A 19,045-nucleotide genomic window follows, 5' to 3' on the forward strand; every position below is an offset into this window, starting at 1 on the left:
CAGTGCGAAGATATGCTAAATATCTCAATCGTAACATTCCGACTATCTCGACGTAAAATATTTGTTTGCTCGATTTTACTCGCGTCATGAATGACGTCTCAACACGATTTACGAGAAACATCAGCAAAATTTGAGATAAACTTTACACTTACCTCTTTTAATTAAAATAAAGTAGCGATAATTTATAACATGACGTGACTCTTGCCGATCATCTTACAATTTCAGATATTATTTTGAATTATTTCGCAGAGTATGGCTTTGGAGATTCTAAAATATAAATTTGCGAAATACCATCCGGCACGTCATCTTCGCGACGATTCAGCAGAGCAAGAGCTCCGCACCGGCGACGTCGTGTTACCGCGAAAAAACCGCAACCCTTCCTAATCCGGACACTCGTTCCGTTCCTTCCGTCACCGTAATCGCCACCATTGTTCTTCCGCCTGATTTCGCGCGCGAAATCCACCGCTGCCGCCTACAATCTTACCGTGGAAACGGTCCGCCGAGCCGAGAGACAGAGGGAAAAGAAAGAACGGTAAAAATTGCGAGGCAGCAGCACCGAGTGGAAAGAGTTGCGGGATTGACAGCACAATACCGTTAATCCTCATCTGTTTCGAAGGCGCTAGGCGAGACGGTCCTCTGTACTCGGGGCTCGCGAGAGATTAAAAGTTTTTGCCGAACTCAACGAAATGCAAAAAAGTCGCAACGAAGAAGAGAAAGAGAGAGAGAGAGAGAGAGAGAGAGAGAGAGAAAGAGAGAGAGAGGGAGAACAGGCGGTAGGTAGACGAGAAGCAAAAATTTGCCGCGGTACGCTGAATTTCGCGTCGGGGCGAAAATTTGCCGCTCGCCGCGGAGATGACGCGTGGTTTCAGGGTTTATTAAGGGGCTTTTTGCCAGAGAACGCGGCACCCGGTCGATGGGTGGGCGCGCCGACTCAGGAGCTAGTATCGGTGAACGCGATAATAACGCAAGCCAGCAGCCTGGCGTAAATTAAAATCTGGAACCTAGATTCGCTTCAACGCCTCGCTAATCGTTAGAGAACAGTTTATCAGAAGATGTAGAAGCGTCGTCACTTTGTGAAAAATATATATTTAATAGAGTTTTCAACACATTTCAATTTTAATTTTTTCGTAACCTTCTAAAATATTTTATAAGAAATGTACTAATTACGCGGATTAATTTATGCGAACTTCATGCATACAACATTTGATCCCGCTAATCTTCTCTTCTCGGCACGCAAAGACGGAAGGCCCTAATTTGTAACTTGTCTTAGGCGGTAATCGATTGTTACTCCGCTGAGCGTTACAACGCGGTTAAACAATGCGTCGGTAAACTTAACTATTCCCTTTCACGGCGAAAGCGAACCGCCGAATCAGGTAAACATATCTTGCGCCGAAATCGAGAACGGGAACGATTAGAAACTCCGCAGTCAATCTCTAGCATTCCGGAAATCTGGAAGGCAACCATCCGATCCTTCTCGCCTCACACAGCTGCACTTCTCCACGGCTCGTCGCCCATACGCGGAAAGAACAGAACGAGAATCCGATATTGTTTGACTGTAGGCTCCTACCCATCGCGCGTCTAATTGCAAACTCGCGAAAGCGCTCGACAAACACGCCGCAAGTAAATATAAAGATCGTTTGTTCCAGAATGGATCCGCGCCGGCATAAGGAGCGAGTCGGAAAGAATAAAGGAGGCGCGCGCGCGCGCGCGCGCTAAGATAGAAAAGAAGCTGCAACGCGGAGGCAAAAGAGACTCGCCATTTTCGAGAACAAGAAACTCTTGTTTGCAAGTCATTATACCGTGTTGGAGGGTAGTTTTTACTCTGTCTTTCCCTCTTTTCCCCGTCTTGGCGGAGGATGTGGCGAGCGGAATACTTGTAAAAGTGCATATACACGTGCGAGACAGGTAAAAGTTGACGCATAACAAAGTACGCGATATTTTTAGAGAGCAAGAATAACAGAATTTTTTTTACACAGCTCTCTTTCTTCTCATTTCAGCACCGTACGCTTTCACATCTGCCAAAATATCTTCTTTTTTTATTATTTGAGAGCTTATCTCTCGTTAAAGTCAATATTTTCGAATTATAAATACGCATCCATTTTATCCGTTCATTTTAATTATTCTCATATTTCGTTATTTAAATCACTTCACAATTCTTCAATAATATAATATTTTTCCCAATATCAGTCGTTATAGAAGAATATTACACAATAACAATCCACGATACACATCAGAGATATACTACTGCGACAAAAAACTATTGTATAAAATTAGTATCGCAATTTCGCATTTAATAGAAAAAACATTACAGTTAAATATACATCAAAGGTACATTAAATGAGTTAAATGAATTATAATTGAGTGTAATAAAATGTGTTTTATAATGCATTTTATGTGTTCCATAATATATCGTAAATAAATCCGATAATTTTCACAATTGTAATTCAATAAAAAATTAATATCTGATATATCCTTCCCATTGACTTTTATGATACACAAATATAGGAAAGTATACATAGCTACTTTTACAGTGCTTATGTTCTCTTTCACATGCAATTCATCGATAGTGTTTTATTAATGAGCATTGAGCGATTCCATGTCGATCTAAAATCGGCATACTTTGATTGATTAGAGATTCGGATTACTAAAGCGTGTATTCTCTACTTCCAGTTAAATCATGAATGGCCCATCAATTTGTTAAGTTCCATTGCCAGCGGAATGCTCGACCAAGCAGGGAACGCACTTGATGATAAAGCAATTGCATTCCTGAATCTATATAGGTTGCATATAGGTAAGTTATATAAAAATTCATTCATATCAAATAAGAAAATATTATCTTAAGAAGAATGAAACGTAAATAATATGAAATGTCGTCAATTAAGCTTTAATAAAATTGCAACATTACTGAGGGAATAAAAGATCGAACGTGCATCCTTTCTGAGCTCGGAGCAAAATTATATACCTCAAGCAATGTTGAACGTTAATCAAAAATAAGTATAGACATTGTATCATTAATCATACTTATTATGAAATAAAAGCTATAAATCTTATTTGCTATATCTAAAAGCTATAAAATGAATAATAAATTTTGCTTGATTTCTTGAAATTATTCTTGTGACGTAAAGAAGCGATAATTTTCAGAATAACAACATTTATAAAAGATTATGCAAAATTACATAAGTTGCATGTTGCATGAGAATAGATTATTAAAAAAGAAGCATAACAACGTTGCGTCAGAACGATTTTGTCGCGTCTCCCGAATTAACATTTTAATTAACGGCGCAGGAAACTAGTATTCCGGTACGCGTATTTCGTCGAGTATTCCACTCTATAGAACCGTCAGCCGCGCGCGGCGCGTTCCGGAAGTCGCTGGAGAGTGACGACTAGCTCGCGAAGGGGTTGCCGAGGCGTCGAAGCAAAACCTCGGCACGACCCAGAGTTTAATTAGGCGCGCCGGGGCGCATGAAGGCGTTTAAACTGTTCGCGCATTCACGTGATCGAAAGTTCGTTGTCCTTAACCTTGACCTGGAACCTTGCCACTTGCAATATTTAGTGGACGAAAGCGGCCAAAAATGATATGAGATAGATTGAATTCATTAATAAAATTAGGTCATTTATGCGATTTCTACTTAGCTTCGACAGCGCGTATGAAAGTATACTGATACAAGCTTTCCGAGCTTAATATTTTTCTATTAAAACCAATTAATCGCAATATTAATTAATGAAAGCATTGAATTCTTTGAATACAAAGGAATATAACTAAAAATGCGAAAGATATCTAGATTATAAATGTAAAAGCTTCACATCGTTCTTTACAATAGCAAAAGGCGTCTCTGTATAATATATACAAGATTGCATGATCATTTTATGGATATTATTTGAATAAAACATTTTACATGCCGACATTTTTGTTTATTTGTACTTTTTACCAATATCAATTCATTCATATTTGTTCCGCCTGATTCCAATTTGTTGAAAATAAATGTCCCACTACGACGCGACATTTAAAAAAGCATATTTCTATTTTCAAACGAGCAATAGTTAGCAAGACAACAATATTATTAATCGAACAAATAACATTTTTTTAAGATAAAAAAATGATATCAATGCCGAACGTTAAATTAGAAATAAACGTTAATTACCGTACATTATTATTCAAATTTAACATACTGATATTTGTGTGGTATTGTTTCACTTCAATTAAAATAACATGTTTTCCATGTTCATTCGAGTATATGATGGTATGTGATAATTGACAGGTTAATCATTAATGGAAGATAAAGAGCCGTGCAAAAATAATATGGATTATTTGGAATAATGTAAAGAATAAATCGTATAACGAAAAAGAATTTATTCAAAGAATATTTAATTTCTCTGCAAAATCGCTTTTCGATCAATAGCAAACTGGAAATCCTTCGACTTCGTACGACACGAGTAAGTATAAACATTGACTCGCTTAACTTTTGAACCTGTATCTCGACGTCACAAGAAATGTGTTGAAAACCAATACTCTATTAATTCTAAATATTGCATTCATGCGTTTTAATCAGTAACATTTGACGGCAAGAATAAATCTATTTATTATTGAAACTGATATTTTATAGTTGCGCTACTTTTTAATTTTACACAAAAATTTAAATGTATTTTATATTATATATTTTATCTCTCTTTCTCGCATATTTTATATAACTTTATATATTCTTTGCAAACATTGTGAGAAATCGAAGTGCCTCTCGTGAGGCTGAATTTTGCGACTCTCTCAAAACGATTGCCTAAGTTCTTCGAATTCGATCAATCTCGTTAAAGATTGATTTACATTCAAAGTTGAAGCATAATGCAGTCAAACTCTAGTTCGACTCTATCAATGATAGACACTTCGACAGAATAGGATAGATCGTTTCGATGTGACGCTCTGAAATAGCAAGCAGCGTACATTAATTATATGCAATCGGGAAGAAACTTATCCCAGTTTGACGAGCGAGATTTGTCCAGTCAAGCGAGAGTCTAAAACTTCGAAGTAAACACTTGCATTATAAATGATTAATATTCCTTGATACAGACATCTAATTTTATACATTCTATAGATCCAATAACACTGTCAAAACAAGTTCAATACAATGTTATTTCTTGAAGCAAGGTCAATTGAACAGCGAGTACATATCATCTAAGAAATGGTCTATAATCAATCGACATTATCATGCAAAACGTAAGAGGATAAACGTTTACGTACAACTTTGCATACAGCAAAGGTTAACGAGATTATAAATTTTAAATATGCAAAGGAAAAATAGATTGTTGCTTTATCCGATATTTCGATTAAATATCATTTTATATTAACTATGCGCTAATACACGTTCTGCGCAATGTTATCTATCTTATATTAATTATTTTCTACCAATCTTTTCAGATAGCCTTCTAAATTATTTTGGGACCATTCCAATGTTGTTCACGTTCACTGCAAATCGTATTCAGAATGAAGACTGGACGTCAACAGAGACTATCACTTTACAAGGTGAGACTCTTAATCACTATATTATTATCATAAACGATATTCAATTATTCCGTAGATCATTTTATCGCAATATTTTTATTCAAGAGAGAAAAAGAGAGAGAGAGAGAGAGAAACAATTAATAAAGTTCTGCTTTATGTGGCTATAGCCAAATATTTAAATGCTCGACTGCATGTCAAGCGATGTATTAATGTCACGTACGTCTCATTTAATGATACAAACATGTTTATATCAAGTGCAATGTTCGCTAGTATCTTTAAGTTGTTTTAATTTTCCTCTATTCGCATATCACACATCAACTTTTCTTAAAAAATTATTCTTTTTCTAAGAATATTATCCGAACGTTAAGTGTAATAATAAACATAGATTATATTCGATACATGTTGACACAAATCAAAGACGATACGTTTTATATGCTCATTTTATTGGAATGTTACGTCATAAAAAAAGACAAAAGTGACCATGAAAAAACCAATGTGAAATCAATACCGCGACATCGCTATTCTTTTTTCTCCAATACCGACGCTATTCACCTGTCCAGAGTTCATTATTTCGCGATCAGCTCGTCGGAGGTATCCATACCCGTGAAACGAACTGTAGGCCGACCGCACGCCACACGCCGGGCGCCTGACCTCCGCATCGATTACGACGCACGTTGGGACGGGACACGAAACGTGGAACGGAGCGAGATGGAATGTGTGCAGCCAGAATGGGCATCCCCTCTCGAGGCGTTTCGTCAGATACGATGCGGAAAACGCATGCGCACGTTAAACGGAGCGCGTTCGTTACGTCGTGCGTCTCACGAGGCTGCTAAAAATTTCGCGTTGCTACGTATTTGGTGATGCCGTTGATGCCGTTCACGCTGCTATTATAGTGCAGTGTGCAATCCCAGTCGTTGTCGTCGTCGTCGTCGTCGTCGTTCGTACCGATGGTAACGTGTCGTAGTGACGAACGGACATCGCGGTACACGCCGATGGAGACGCAAAGCTCGGAACGCGTAAGCGGACAAGCGGAAGGAGTCTGTGACAGTGCGTACTCACGGTTTATCTGGCTGCGATCTGCGGACCATCTGTTCCGCCTTCCGGATTTCCTCCGCCCTCGTAACACTTTTCGTTCTGCGCGATCGCATCCGAAGGTCACCGTGCTCATTTTCGGCCGTCATGTTGTCGTATGACGCGCGTAGAGCCACAGACACGCGTGTTTATGATACGTTACACGACGCGCCACGAGGCACGCTTTGGAACGACAGAGAGGGACTCGCGCGAGCGAAAGCGAGAGCCGGCACGTACCGCTCCCGGCTTTCCACTGTTAGTGAGAGTTGTGCGCGCGACGACGGCGGCAACAGCGACTGATAACGAAAAAGCTTCCTGCCTGCGAGAGGCGTGTACGCCGAGTTGTGCGCGCCGTGACTTATCTGTTTTCGACTTCTTCGCACGCGTCGTGCTCGCCACACGACGTAGTCGCGACGACGCTGATGATTACTATGCAGCTCTATCTACAGATGACTGTTTATCTATTTTTACTTTTACAATAGATAACGCTCGTCGTAACCAAACGGTCTTCGGAATTGGAGGGGATTCACTAAATCACGCCGACTCACGTGCTTACGAAACATGCACGAATCACATGTATATGTTCTTGTGTATTATTCTTTGAAAGAAAATAATTGAGGCTAGCAAACTTGCAGTAAATAATATTACAGTAATAAATTATGTAAGATAAAATCGAATAATGTGCCATTTATTCTGGAATTATTCTAGATAAATGTCTACGTAATTAGGTAATTAACTAACTCTCTCTATACTCTCCTTGAAAATATTCATTTAATAAAAAGTTATTGTCAATTTATAAATGGTTATAAATAACTATGTGGCAAACATAAATCTCTATAAAGAGTATCAGATAAATTCCAAATCATTTTCTCTAATTTTAAAATCCGATCAGTTTTTAAATCCTTTTATGGATAATATTGTTCGGCAATTAAAATAAGTAATTATAGTTGATTGCAGTCTGTTGCATAATCTGATTTTACGATTCAATTCCGTACTTGTAGTTTTAAATTTTATAATACTCCTATTTTAATTTGACGCTGATAAAAGATTATCACTGTACAAATATTAATGACGTAATATTAATGAGATAGTAATGACGCAAGGTAAAAAAATGCACATAAACGAATCTTTTAGTGCATTTGAAAATAATGTGCACAAATTGCAGCTCTATTTCTGTACAAATTGCTACTTAAAAAATGACAACAAATTATCAGTAATCGCTAATTACAAGTCACTCATTTCGCTTTAACTAATGTTCAATGAGAAGGTCGTTTTTATATCATCAACTTGTAGTACAATAAGAACAGGATCTACTTTCATGAGGTCATTTGACGCTTGTCTCATATTACTATCCAATTACGATCAACCTAGTTGGCGAGTCGTCGTCGGTCATTGCTAAATCAAACATTCGCCGGCGACATATCCCAAGCGATAAAGTCCCATCGACGACGAGGTAATCACCGTGTCGTCACTTCCATTAAGATTTTAGATAACGCAACGCTGTCACTTCGGCGTAGAACTTCGATCTCGAGTAACTTCTGGCTCCGGAGTGCCAAAGTTCAGGGCAAATAAAGCTCGAGCCCGGGCACGTGAGACAATTTCGCGAATGTTCGCTAGAATCGGTCGCTCGAAGGTTGAAAGGTACCGTCAAGCTAAACGAGACGAGGAATCTCGAGCTAATTAAAGTACACACGGCGCAGGGCGCTGAGAGCCGTAAAGATCCTTGGAAAATGTATGGGGGATCTACCCTCGTAGATTGCGGGCTTACGGAGCGGTGACGCGTATGAGTTTCCACGATCCGTTATTATACGGGAACGTGATGTGCTGCGAACTGTTTAGGCCGATTTTCCCCCGAAATCCCTCATTCTTCGCAGATATATATGTATACCTCATGAATTCATTTCTTTTCTGCTCGTTGCATTTCAATACTGATTGATAAAAAGATTATTTATACTACTTTAATTTAAAAATTGAAAAACAATTATTCTGATTTATTAATATTCTGAATCGACGATGATATGTAAATATGAGAATAACAAAAAATATAACTATATGTTTGAATAATTTTCTTCATTAAGAAAACTGGATTAAAAAGTGGGTTTAAAATTGGTTAGAAAATGCGAAAATACATCAAATTAAAATAATTTTCTGACCTACTTTTTAATCTAGTGGAAAAATAAATACTAATCTTATACGGACTTTTACTATTCCAGTAGTATGCATTGGCCACAGAATAATAAGTAAACTTTCGTCCGGTAATAAACTATTTGGCGTAATCTTCATATACGGAAAAACAGAATGATCGCGTATTTACCTAATACATCCCTTGGTAAACTTGTCCAAAGACTCGCAGCTGAAAATCGCTTTTATATGAAACCTGGGGAAAGCGGATTGGCACGTACCGGCAGTACAATCTAGCTTTTCATTCCGTTTCGTACCACTGGCGATCGTCAAAGTTCAAGATTATTGTAAAATGTAAACTATTGCAAAGGCGAGCACCATTTCCCTTCCCGTAAACGTTCGCCGTATCCGTTTCTATTTCAGCTTGAATCTAAACTTTGCTCCCTGCTATCAGTATCATTCTTATTATCAAATTGTCGCTCTGTTGTTACAATCACAGAGATAAGGCGCTCACTAGCATATCTAATTTAAATCATATTCTTATACCGATAATAATCTATTCTTACTTTTTTTTTCGAATAAGTATTTTTACGCTCATTTATTCAAAAAATTCAACTGTATATTCTGTCTAGCGTTCGACGACACACATTTTCGTTAAAAGATTCGCGATATGCAAAATTGATAATAAATTGCATTGTTCTATTTAAATTCTGTATTGATCGAGTTCTTTCCTAAATACAATTGTAATGACTTACTAGCCAGTAATATAACTGAGAAATTAAATCTTGCGAAATCGAGGCGAACTGTTTATCGATGTGCTTCGCAGGAATTCCGCGAACAATTTCGTACAAAGGGAAGAGCCTGCCTTACCCTGCAAAACCTCGCGGACGGCCGGATCGGCACGTAGTAACGCTGCATGTCGCGCATCTATACTCGCCGGCGCTTTTCAGCGCGAACTCGCGCATTCCGTGCGCGCGAGGTCGTTGAAGGACGGTAGGGAAAATGCGGTGGGAGGAAAAGCGTGCAAGTCGTTTGTGAACTCCCTTTACGGCCAACCGCGGGTATTACCAAGTACGCTACGGCGAGCACGTTACACTATATACGCAGTTACATGTCGACGCGGTAGCCAGTAGACATCTGGCGCTACCGCTATCACCGTCGGAAGTTTTGAAGGATTTGGAAGCGCCGCTTTTGCTACTGCGCCCATCCTCAGTTGCCTTTTAACAGGCATTTTAGGACGCCCGTAGAATGAGATATTCCACCGGTGCTGGTATCCAGGGGCTCATCAGGATCCATCATTTACGGTTGACTTTTCGAGCACCGTGACCCTGCACGCGTACTGTTTTATGTGTCACGGGAGACCGGCCGGAGGTTTTATTATAATTTCATTATCCGGTGATATCTCTTTTAGTTCTCTGATACTTATTTTGGGAAGATTCGACACCGACCTGATGTATAATGCAAGATATGAGAGAAAGCACAAAGGGGAAGTGGGTCCATAATTAATAAGACTCACTTCAAGGATGAAGTAATATTTAAAGCAAACGCTCATGAATTGTGGAAGTAATGCCAAATCGCTTACGTTCCTACGATTGTTGTTATTGCGCGAGTAACTTTAGCACAATATTTTCGTAATTCTACCGGACAAAATAGCACGACACATCATCGAGACCGCAGATCGCGAAGTCACACAAAAATCGTACGGCAAGACGTAAAGTCGCCTCGCCAATATTTACGAATATAAAATTAAACAATACGAACCGCGAGTATAGTTTATCTGTAAAAGCAATCGCAGAATTTTTCTTCTGCGCAGTTAAAATTTTATAATTAAAACGTCTCGTTTATTGCAAAAAAAGATAATTTTTTTTGCCATGAAAAGAGCAGGACATTTTTCTAGCATAAACTTTATAAAAACTTTACTTTGGTCTTGTATCTTATTGCAACTTAATGTTTAATATATCACAGTAAAATTTAAGAAATATTCTACAAATAAATTGTATAAAAAATTTTCATTTCCTCTCGAGCAAGTGTTCTTGTCTACCTTGAAATTAGTATGATATGAATATACGAGTATATCCGTAACAATCGATACAGAATTATACGAGGTGTAAAACATACTTCGCGCGAGAAATTGTGAGAATTTGTACAAAAAATCATGAGTAATGAGTTAAATGATCTTGACGAATCACGGAAGTCGATTAAGCCCCTTATGAACATTGTTTCGAGCCTTATTTACAATCGATTGCGCGCACGAACTCGTGTGTACATCTCATACGTTACTGTCACAAAAAGACCTATAGGCAGAAAAGGGCACGTCTGTTCGGATCCGATATAATCCCGCGATTTCACATGGATCGGTCGTAATGATCGCGATAACGCGAGAATCGGTGGCATAAATTTCCACGGTAAACGCAAGCGTGCAGCGTCAGGAAAATCGATCCGCGACGGGTTATAGTTCCGCTAAATGAAAGTTTCGCGAGTAAGCGGTACGCCCGATAATTTTATTGCAAACCGTTTGACGCCTGCAAATTTGATGCTTCGCGTTTTCAAATCGTAATAATGACGCAAATATTTAAATTTCAGTAATTTATGGCCATTGACTTCTATTTGGTCAACCGTTTTTATTATAGATATAAAGACAAAAAAGAACCGGCACAAAAATAAATTTTGTTTCACTGTTAATAATATTACGAGAAATAGTAAATTAATTTAAAGAAAATGGCGGCTCATTTCTCTGTTTTCTCTTTTAATCGAAAATCTATTTTAGATTACCTATAATTTAGAACAGAGTTCCAGAAATTTATTTATAATTTTTGTGTCACACGTAATATAAGAAAAACAGTTGAAAAATTAAAACATCCAGATATAAAACGTATATCACTGTACATAATATTCCGATTTTTCTAATGTTTCTCTGTTACATAAATTTATAAATAGATTTATGTCTTGAATTTTGTTATAAGTTATAGTATGTCTAAAGAAAACTTGAGATTTATTACTTGTTATTATTTTAATCTACATGTGTAAGTTTAATAAAAAGTTTAATACAAAAAATGCCAACTCGTTACACAAAACATAAGATAAATAATTCATAAAGTTTGTAAAATTACTCACTTCCAGTTTTATCTGATGATAGATACAGTTTGAACGCGAAACATTTAATAATGTATACTATTGTTGTCAAGCAACGGACAAATGCGCGTGGCGAATGTACCTCGCTCTTAAAATATGACGCAATTTTTTCCTCGGGAAAAATTGCGAGTATCCGTCAATGTCTAGCGACTTTTGCAGAACATTGAGTTGTATTCCTTATTGTCTCGCGGTCGTGTGTCAGTCGTCTCCGGAAGGGACGAGCGGCTGAAGTTTAACAGTCCAAGAGCAAGCTCGGAAACTTTCGCAATATTGGTCGGACTGCCACCGTCCCCGGGATTATTGCCCCCTTGTCCTGCAAACCGTCCTCGAAATGGATTCAGTCACCGGGATCCGCACTTCGTATTCAAGCACCGTGTACCCGAACGACGTGGTATCATCATCGTTTGCCCGCAGCAGCGACACTCTCGAGATCACGAGCCGCGATTAGTGCGCCAGCGATTAAACTATCATAATCACGAGCGCACGAAATACCGTGCTTTTCGCAAAATGATCTCGAGATCCGTTATGGTCTCGTTACGGTTTATTTCCCTTTCGCGAGTTTTTATTTTATCATTTTTTGATATTCGCGAAATTTTACAGAATTATTAGTGAAAAATATTAATTAGACAGATAGATAATTAACGTGTGTATTATATTTTTATAGACAATGATTAAAGAAGTAGTAAAGCATTGACATCGCGACGCAGTAGTAACGGCAGACATTCAGGCGCGCCGGCACTCGAAATTATGCAATAAACAATACATGTTGCTTTGCTAACAGGATGTGAAAAAAAAAACCGCTCGAGGCGAGATCACGATTGGGCGTTACTTTGGTAATTAATTTATTTAGTAGCCCAAAAGGGAGACAAGTTCCGACGTCGCCGTTGTATCGGCAGCTTTTCACCGCTTTGAAATATTACCAGTGGGCCGTCCGGCCTTCCGAGCGAGCTCCCACGAGCTCGAATTAATTTCACAGGGAAACAAACGGCGGCATATACGTTCAAGTTAGGGCGGCCCAGACGTACCAGTTTATCGGGACACGCCGCCGACTGTCCCATTATTTACCGCCGGTCGGAATGCCTTGGCTACTTAAACGGGATTTAATTAATGAATGGCACGTCGTGGACCGGCGGGCCCGAACTCCCGTGGATTTGTTTACGTGTGTTCTATCGGCTTTTTGTCGCCGGCCGAAGGGAGCGTTCCGTTGTTGTCGATAAAGGTCCGCATAGATGTTACACATCGCCGTTGTAAATCTTGCAATGCGTCGGTTCTTTAGCGTGCGCCGCGAGATAATGACGTTATATTGCATCCGCCGGGAGTTTACGAAACTGTCGTAATGCTTCGCTAAACTTTTCGCATCGATACGAATTACCGATACGTTACTGAATAAATTCTGCGCTTGTGCCGGTTTATTACGCGCCGAGCATTATTCTCGCCCAATGAATTCTTTTGTCGCTCTATTGTGAAATTTTCTATGAAGATTTGCCATTGCGAAATTATTGGCGAACTTGATGCATATGCACCTGTGCTATTTAATGCTTTAAGAAACTTGCTTTAAGCGTCCGTAAAGGTTATTGCTTTTATAATGTCGCATGTGCTGTGCATAGAGGTGACTGCAAGATTAGGGTGTGTCCGCGTGTTGGTGCATATTTTCATAAGGATCAGCGATCACATTCTGTATTATAATGTTCTATTGGAAACTTTTTAATACCTGAATTCTAAGAGACTCTACAAAAATGCTCTAGAGTTTAGATGCTGCATAATAGACTATCACACATATTTTCTGTAAGCCATTGCTTTTCGGATAATTTTCATCAAGGGTTACGCTTTTTACATTTTAACTTTTATGCATGAAGGACGAAACAGAACAGACTTTATTTTTACCTTTTCCTTATAAATTTTAAAATTGCTCAGAAAACATGATGTATATTTTACTTCATTATTTTAATATATTTTAATTATTCTCATATTTTATTCAAATATTTCTTTACTAAGGAAATTAATAAATCATTTTACGGTGTCGTAACAATAAGGTTTCAAATGTTATATCTACTTTATTTAATTGCCAGACCGTTAAGAGATACGGACCGCGTTACTACAAACCCGTTTTGAATGCAATTTGCACGATCTATATTCAGGTCAAGACTTAAAAATCAGTCAACGACGCAGGCTAATCCATCGTCAGACGGAAGCAGAAGGAAATCGGCCGTTTGCAAGCCTTGCGCAGGCTTAAGGATCGCATCCAGGGTTAAGGGGTTTGCTCCGGAGTCTGAGAGCCAAGGAGGGTGCGGTCGCTTGCAGCGTGATCCTCCCTAAGCCGAGGCTAAGAGGCTATTAGTTAGCTCTGCTAGCTGCGACATAACCCCGAAGACTAACACGGTACTTACACCTTCCTGCCTCGTCGGGATCGCAGGATATTCAGCCAGCCAGCACTTCGCGTATGTTTGCATGGCGGTTGTCTACGCTGATGGTAACTCCTGAATACGATTAATGGTAAGGAATAAATATCAAACAAACTAACCGCTCCCCCTCCGTTTTCATGTTCTATCTGGCACGCAAAATTCCATTTAAAGCAGGATAATGAAATGCGTATAATACAATATAAATGCGCAACGTATGGACTATTTAAAACAAAATATATTAATAAATAGGAAATATGGAATAATAACGCGTAATGCGTAGTATTAAAAATAACGTGAATAAGATGAGAGATTTATAACAATAACTGTACGAATATAAATGTGCAGCTTTATTACTTACGTAACGTACAGTCACGAATGTTATATTTGCAAAAAGTAATATTTTCGTTAAAGCATATAATAATTCTCAATAATGTAAAATTACGAATTACTTTCACAAAAATTCTCACAAAAAAATAGAACTAATCAATTTTTTTAGAGAACTAATTATTTTTTATTTTACGAGTTACTTTATTTTATTTCTAATTATTTGTGTGCCGTTTAGAATGAAACAAAACGAAAAATCAACCGTAATGGCAAGCTGGCGGAATATTCTGCATGCATAATTTATTTAGCTATGTCTAACGAAGAATACATTATTATAGACACCTTCATTAACCTGATGGCCGCTGCCTGCGGCTGAATATATATATTTTTTTTACAGTTTTCGATGGGTGGCTGGCGAAAAATTTGCAGTTTTGTGGAACCGGCACAAGCACAGCTGAAAACGCGCGTGTGTGTTTTGCAAACTCGAGCTGTCAAAGTAAAATTCAAATAGCACGAAATAAAGGACGAAAATGGGTCGCTCGCATGCCGGCGCGAATGGATGCGTATTAATTAAATTAATGGGTAGCCATAGCTGGTGGCAATGGCGGGTCATTGGAGCCGCAATCGTAGCTGTAGACTATGTTGAACGGCACGATGCTATCTGAATATGTAGCTATGTTTTTGTTATTGTACTTTATTGCTCTAATTTTTCGAGCTGTCGTTTGAAAAAAGTAGAGAAACGCATAATAATCCCCCGAGGAACATTAATTGTTTAATAAAGTGCAATTTATCTTAACAAATAACAAAAAGCATGATAAAATACGCATGCCGAATCGTCATATTTAATTATACTTGCTATAAGAGTATATTATATAACAATGCTAAGTGCTATATGATCAAAGGATAAGCAATGAATATTTTGCAAGTAATATATAATGAACAAAATTACTTCGTCGATGTCCGACGCCTTCCGGATTTTCCTCTTCTCAATAATCCATCGCAATTGTTAATACGATAATTGCTGATAATCTTATATTTATCGCAGTCGTGATATGAAAATAATAATATGGAACCATCCTCACTGCCGTTTTTATTCTGCTTGAGTCTTCGGACGAATGATAGTAAACAGCGCGCGTACCGCATAACATTGGCCATAAAAAAACAAAACATTCATCGAGTAGCGCGTTAAAATATTGTTTTAGCTCGCGATGTCTGTGGTTCTTTATGTTTTTTTAAAATCTATTGTGATCTATTGTAATAAATTATAAAACGTGGCGTATCCGATTGTCTGCGCGCTATTATTTTGCTAACATTCGCACGACGCAAGGAAATTATTATCTATTCACATTGCGCGATCGCAAGAAGTATTATAAAATTATCTCCTACGAATAATTGCGATGAATTACTGAGAGGAAAAAAGAGGACGTCTGACAGCCATCGTACATCGACGAAGCAATTTTATTAAGTAACTGATTTATTATTAATTTATTATTTATAATATTACGTGAGATATTAATTGTTTATTCCTACAATGGTTACATGACATTTTGCATCATTGTGTAATATACTCCTGTAGCAATTATAAATAAATGTGAGAACCCGATAATAAAATTTAAACATTTATTTTCCCCCTTAATTTTTTTTATTCTCTCAATTACTCTCATATTTTTTTTATTTTCGTTTAATATTTTTTATTCTTTCTCATTTTCTTTCTTTCTTTTTGATTTCTCACGTGATAACGTAGTCAGATAAATGTGAAATAGTGGGAAAACTCTGCGTAAGAAAGAAAATGAGAAAAAAAGAAAAGTTAGAAAAAAATATTGGAGTTTAACTGCTATTATAATTGTGTGCCTAAGTGTTGCAGTTTGCTTCACTAACTACAGATTCTGTCTTCTGCATTATTTCTACTGAAAAATCAATGACTATCGAAAACTTTAGTTGTGCATACATATGTTCAAAAGTTAACCTACTGAATGGACTAATTGGACTTCATAAAGGATTCATGCTGCGAATTTATTACGCCGTAACGATGTACAAAACACAAACGCAAGATAAAATATAGTTTTATACCTATAATAATTGTAAATTAAGCAATAATTAAAAGATTATTTAAGATTTCTAAAGATTATTGCGGAATTATAAACAAAAAATAATATAATGTATCAATTTTTTTACTCTGTAGCTTTATTTGCAAAAAGTTATATATTTAAAAAGGGTTTAAATTTTATTATTTACGATAAAAAAAAGAAAACGATTCATATCAATAGTCGTATAAACAATTATATTAATGAATACAGCTTTATTTCTATCGTACCAATGCTATGTAATTGCAACCATACTTTGACAATTTACTTGTTCTAAAAATGTTTTCTTTTTTATGTATATATTTATATAATTTATACTTCTAAAATCTTGTAATTTTTTAATTTAAAAATAATTAATTTCATATATAACTTTTAAAAAATTTTGTATTTTATCAATTATTTAAAAAAAATATCATTTCCACTGACAAAAGTGTAATTGTCAAAGATTCTAAGCAATTATATAATATTTTGGCGAAGAAAAAGACAACAAAATATATCAATATATTTGAATGATGAACAAAAAACTATTGTTAACCTCACTATCAAACGAAAATTGACGCGCACGATAATAATCGCGGATTTACGTCAATTTGCTACAACACAACACTTGCTATACGCAATGCATCCACACGCACATATTAATCCTAAAAATCTAACTTTTAACACGTTTTGCGATTCAATATTGTACGTACACTCGGAACAAGCGAGACAAGCAACGACTGTCTTGGCGGTCGTGGGAATATTGTCAAGCGCGAAACATAATCAACTAACAATTACGTTTCATCTGTTTCAGTTCCAATCAGCTGAAATTTCAATACGTATTTAATAAAAAGTATACTTACTGCGCTTAGGTTCTCTGAAGCAAACGGATTATTTTATATATTTACGGAATCAAAATTTCTGTATAGTCACTGGCAATATAACCTGTTTGAACCACGGTCTAGCCGCCAAATAACTGACGCAACTAATTGCGAACATTCGCGGTAAATCATATGTTCTAACAATCGCCCGCTACTTTAATCGACACTCCCGATAAAAACTCGCAATCTTTATGCATTTATAACACGCGATTACTATGATAAAATGCGCAATTACACAATTTACATTTCGTGAAGTCTTCGTGCTGTGGCGAATCAAACCGGAAATGATTCTTAAGGTAACCGACCGCTATTTTACCGACCGCTATCCTACCGACCGTTTTGCTCTATCGACGCTACTAGCCACTGGCTTCCTTTTCCGTTGGATTCGGACATCGTACGAACGTAAATTGTTTAATTGGGCGCGTTTTTCGTAGTAATTGCGTGATAAAAGTGCTTAGTGATTGCGAATTTTTGTCGGGAGTGTCGATTAAAGTAGCGGGCGATTGTTAGAACATATGATTTACCGCGAATGTTCGCAATTAGTTGCGTTAGTTATTTGGCGGTTAGATCGTGGTTCAAACAGGTTATATTGCCAGTGACTATACAGAAATTTTGATTCCGTAAAAATATAAAATAATCCGTTTGCTTCAGAGAACTTAAGCGCAGTATACTTTTTATTAAATACGTATTGAAATTTCAGCTGATTGGAACTAAAACAGATGAAACGTAATTGTTAGATGGTTATGTTTCGCGCTTGACAATATTCCCACGATCGCCAAGACAGTCGTTGCTTGTCTCGCTTGTTCCGAGTGTGCGTATATTATTTATACCGCGGATATTTGCAATTAGTGGCGTCAATCGTGTAGTGATCGGACCATAGATTCAAAGAGTTACAATCTCGGTGAGTATTGAGTATAATTTGATATCAAATTTTGATTCCACAAATACGCAAAATAATTCCTATATTCTTTTAAAAGAATCTAAGCGCAGTATACTTTTAACTAAACAACATATTAAAATTTGGAATTAAAATGGATAAAGTGTAGTAGTAGTTGTGTATGTTCGTGTGTGATGATTTTGTGCAACTACCAAGCAGTCATCGTTCATCTTGTTTGCTCCAAGTGCGTGTACAAAGTCAAATCTTCGATGGAACTGATGCGAAGCAATCTGAGGCGAATGCTGCAACGCGTGCAGCAAATTGCAATATCTTAACTGGTGAATATAAATAATACAAATAATAATTATTTCTTTATTATTTAAATATGTATATAATTTTAATAACAACATAATGCAACATATATAATTTAATTTACTAAATATTTATTAGAAAATGTTTAATAATATTTATTAAAATACTAATTGAAACATTTATTGAATATTTATTAATTTTCTAAATAATAATTTATACAATTTATTGCATTAAGTTTTGTTTGAATTAAAATTGGGAAAGTCAAGTAATATATAATAATTAAAATGCATAAAGTGTATGATGTTTTACAATAATTAAAATTCAATTTTAATTTTGCTAGGTATAGTTGAAGGCGTACTTAGTTAAGGTAC

General features: G+C 36.9%; 1 protein-coding gene and 1 long non-coding RNA gene across 2 annotated transcripts in view; one reads left to right on the forward strand and one right to left on the reverse strand.

Annotated features, from left to right (window-relative positions):
* The window catches only part of mdy (midway), an 82,991-nt gene extending 75,936 nt beyond the window's left edge, over nt 1-7,055 (reverse strand). Inside the window, exon 1 of the mRNA XM_012374159.2 lies at nt 6,551-7,055. Within this exon, the coding sequence (XP_012229582.1) occupies nt 6,551-6,672 (122 nt within the window). The 5' untranslated portion in view covers nt 6,673-7,055. The remainder of the gene's footprint in view (nt 1-6,550) is intronic.
* Nucleotides 4,609-16,502, forward strand: LOC136998750 (uncharacterized). Its single transcript, XR_010889284.1, has 4 exons — nt 4,609-5,206; nt 5,408-5,512; nt 13,954-14,308; nt 14,939-16,502. It is a non-coding gene; the product is annotated as an uncharacterized lncRNA (long non-coding RNA).
* The last annotated feature ends 2,543 nt before the right edge of the window (nt 16,503-19,045 follow it).

The sequence above is a fragment of the Linepithema humile genome, chromosome 3 (genome assembly GCF_040581485.1).
Source record: "Linepithema humile isolate Giens D197 chromosome 3, Lhum_UNIL_v1.0, whole genome shotgun sequence".
Classification (NCBI taxonomy): Eukaryota; Metazoa; Arthropoda; class Insecta; order Hymenoptera; family Formicidae; genus Linepithema; species Linepithema humile.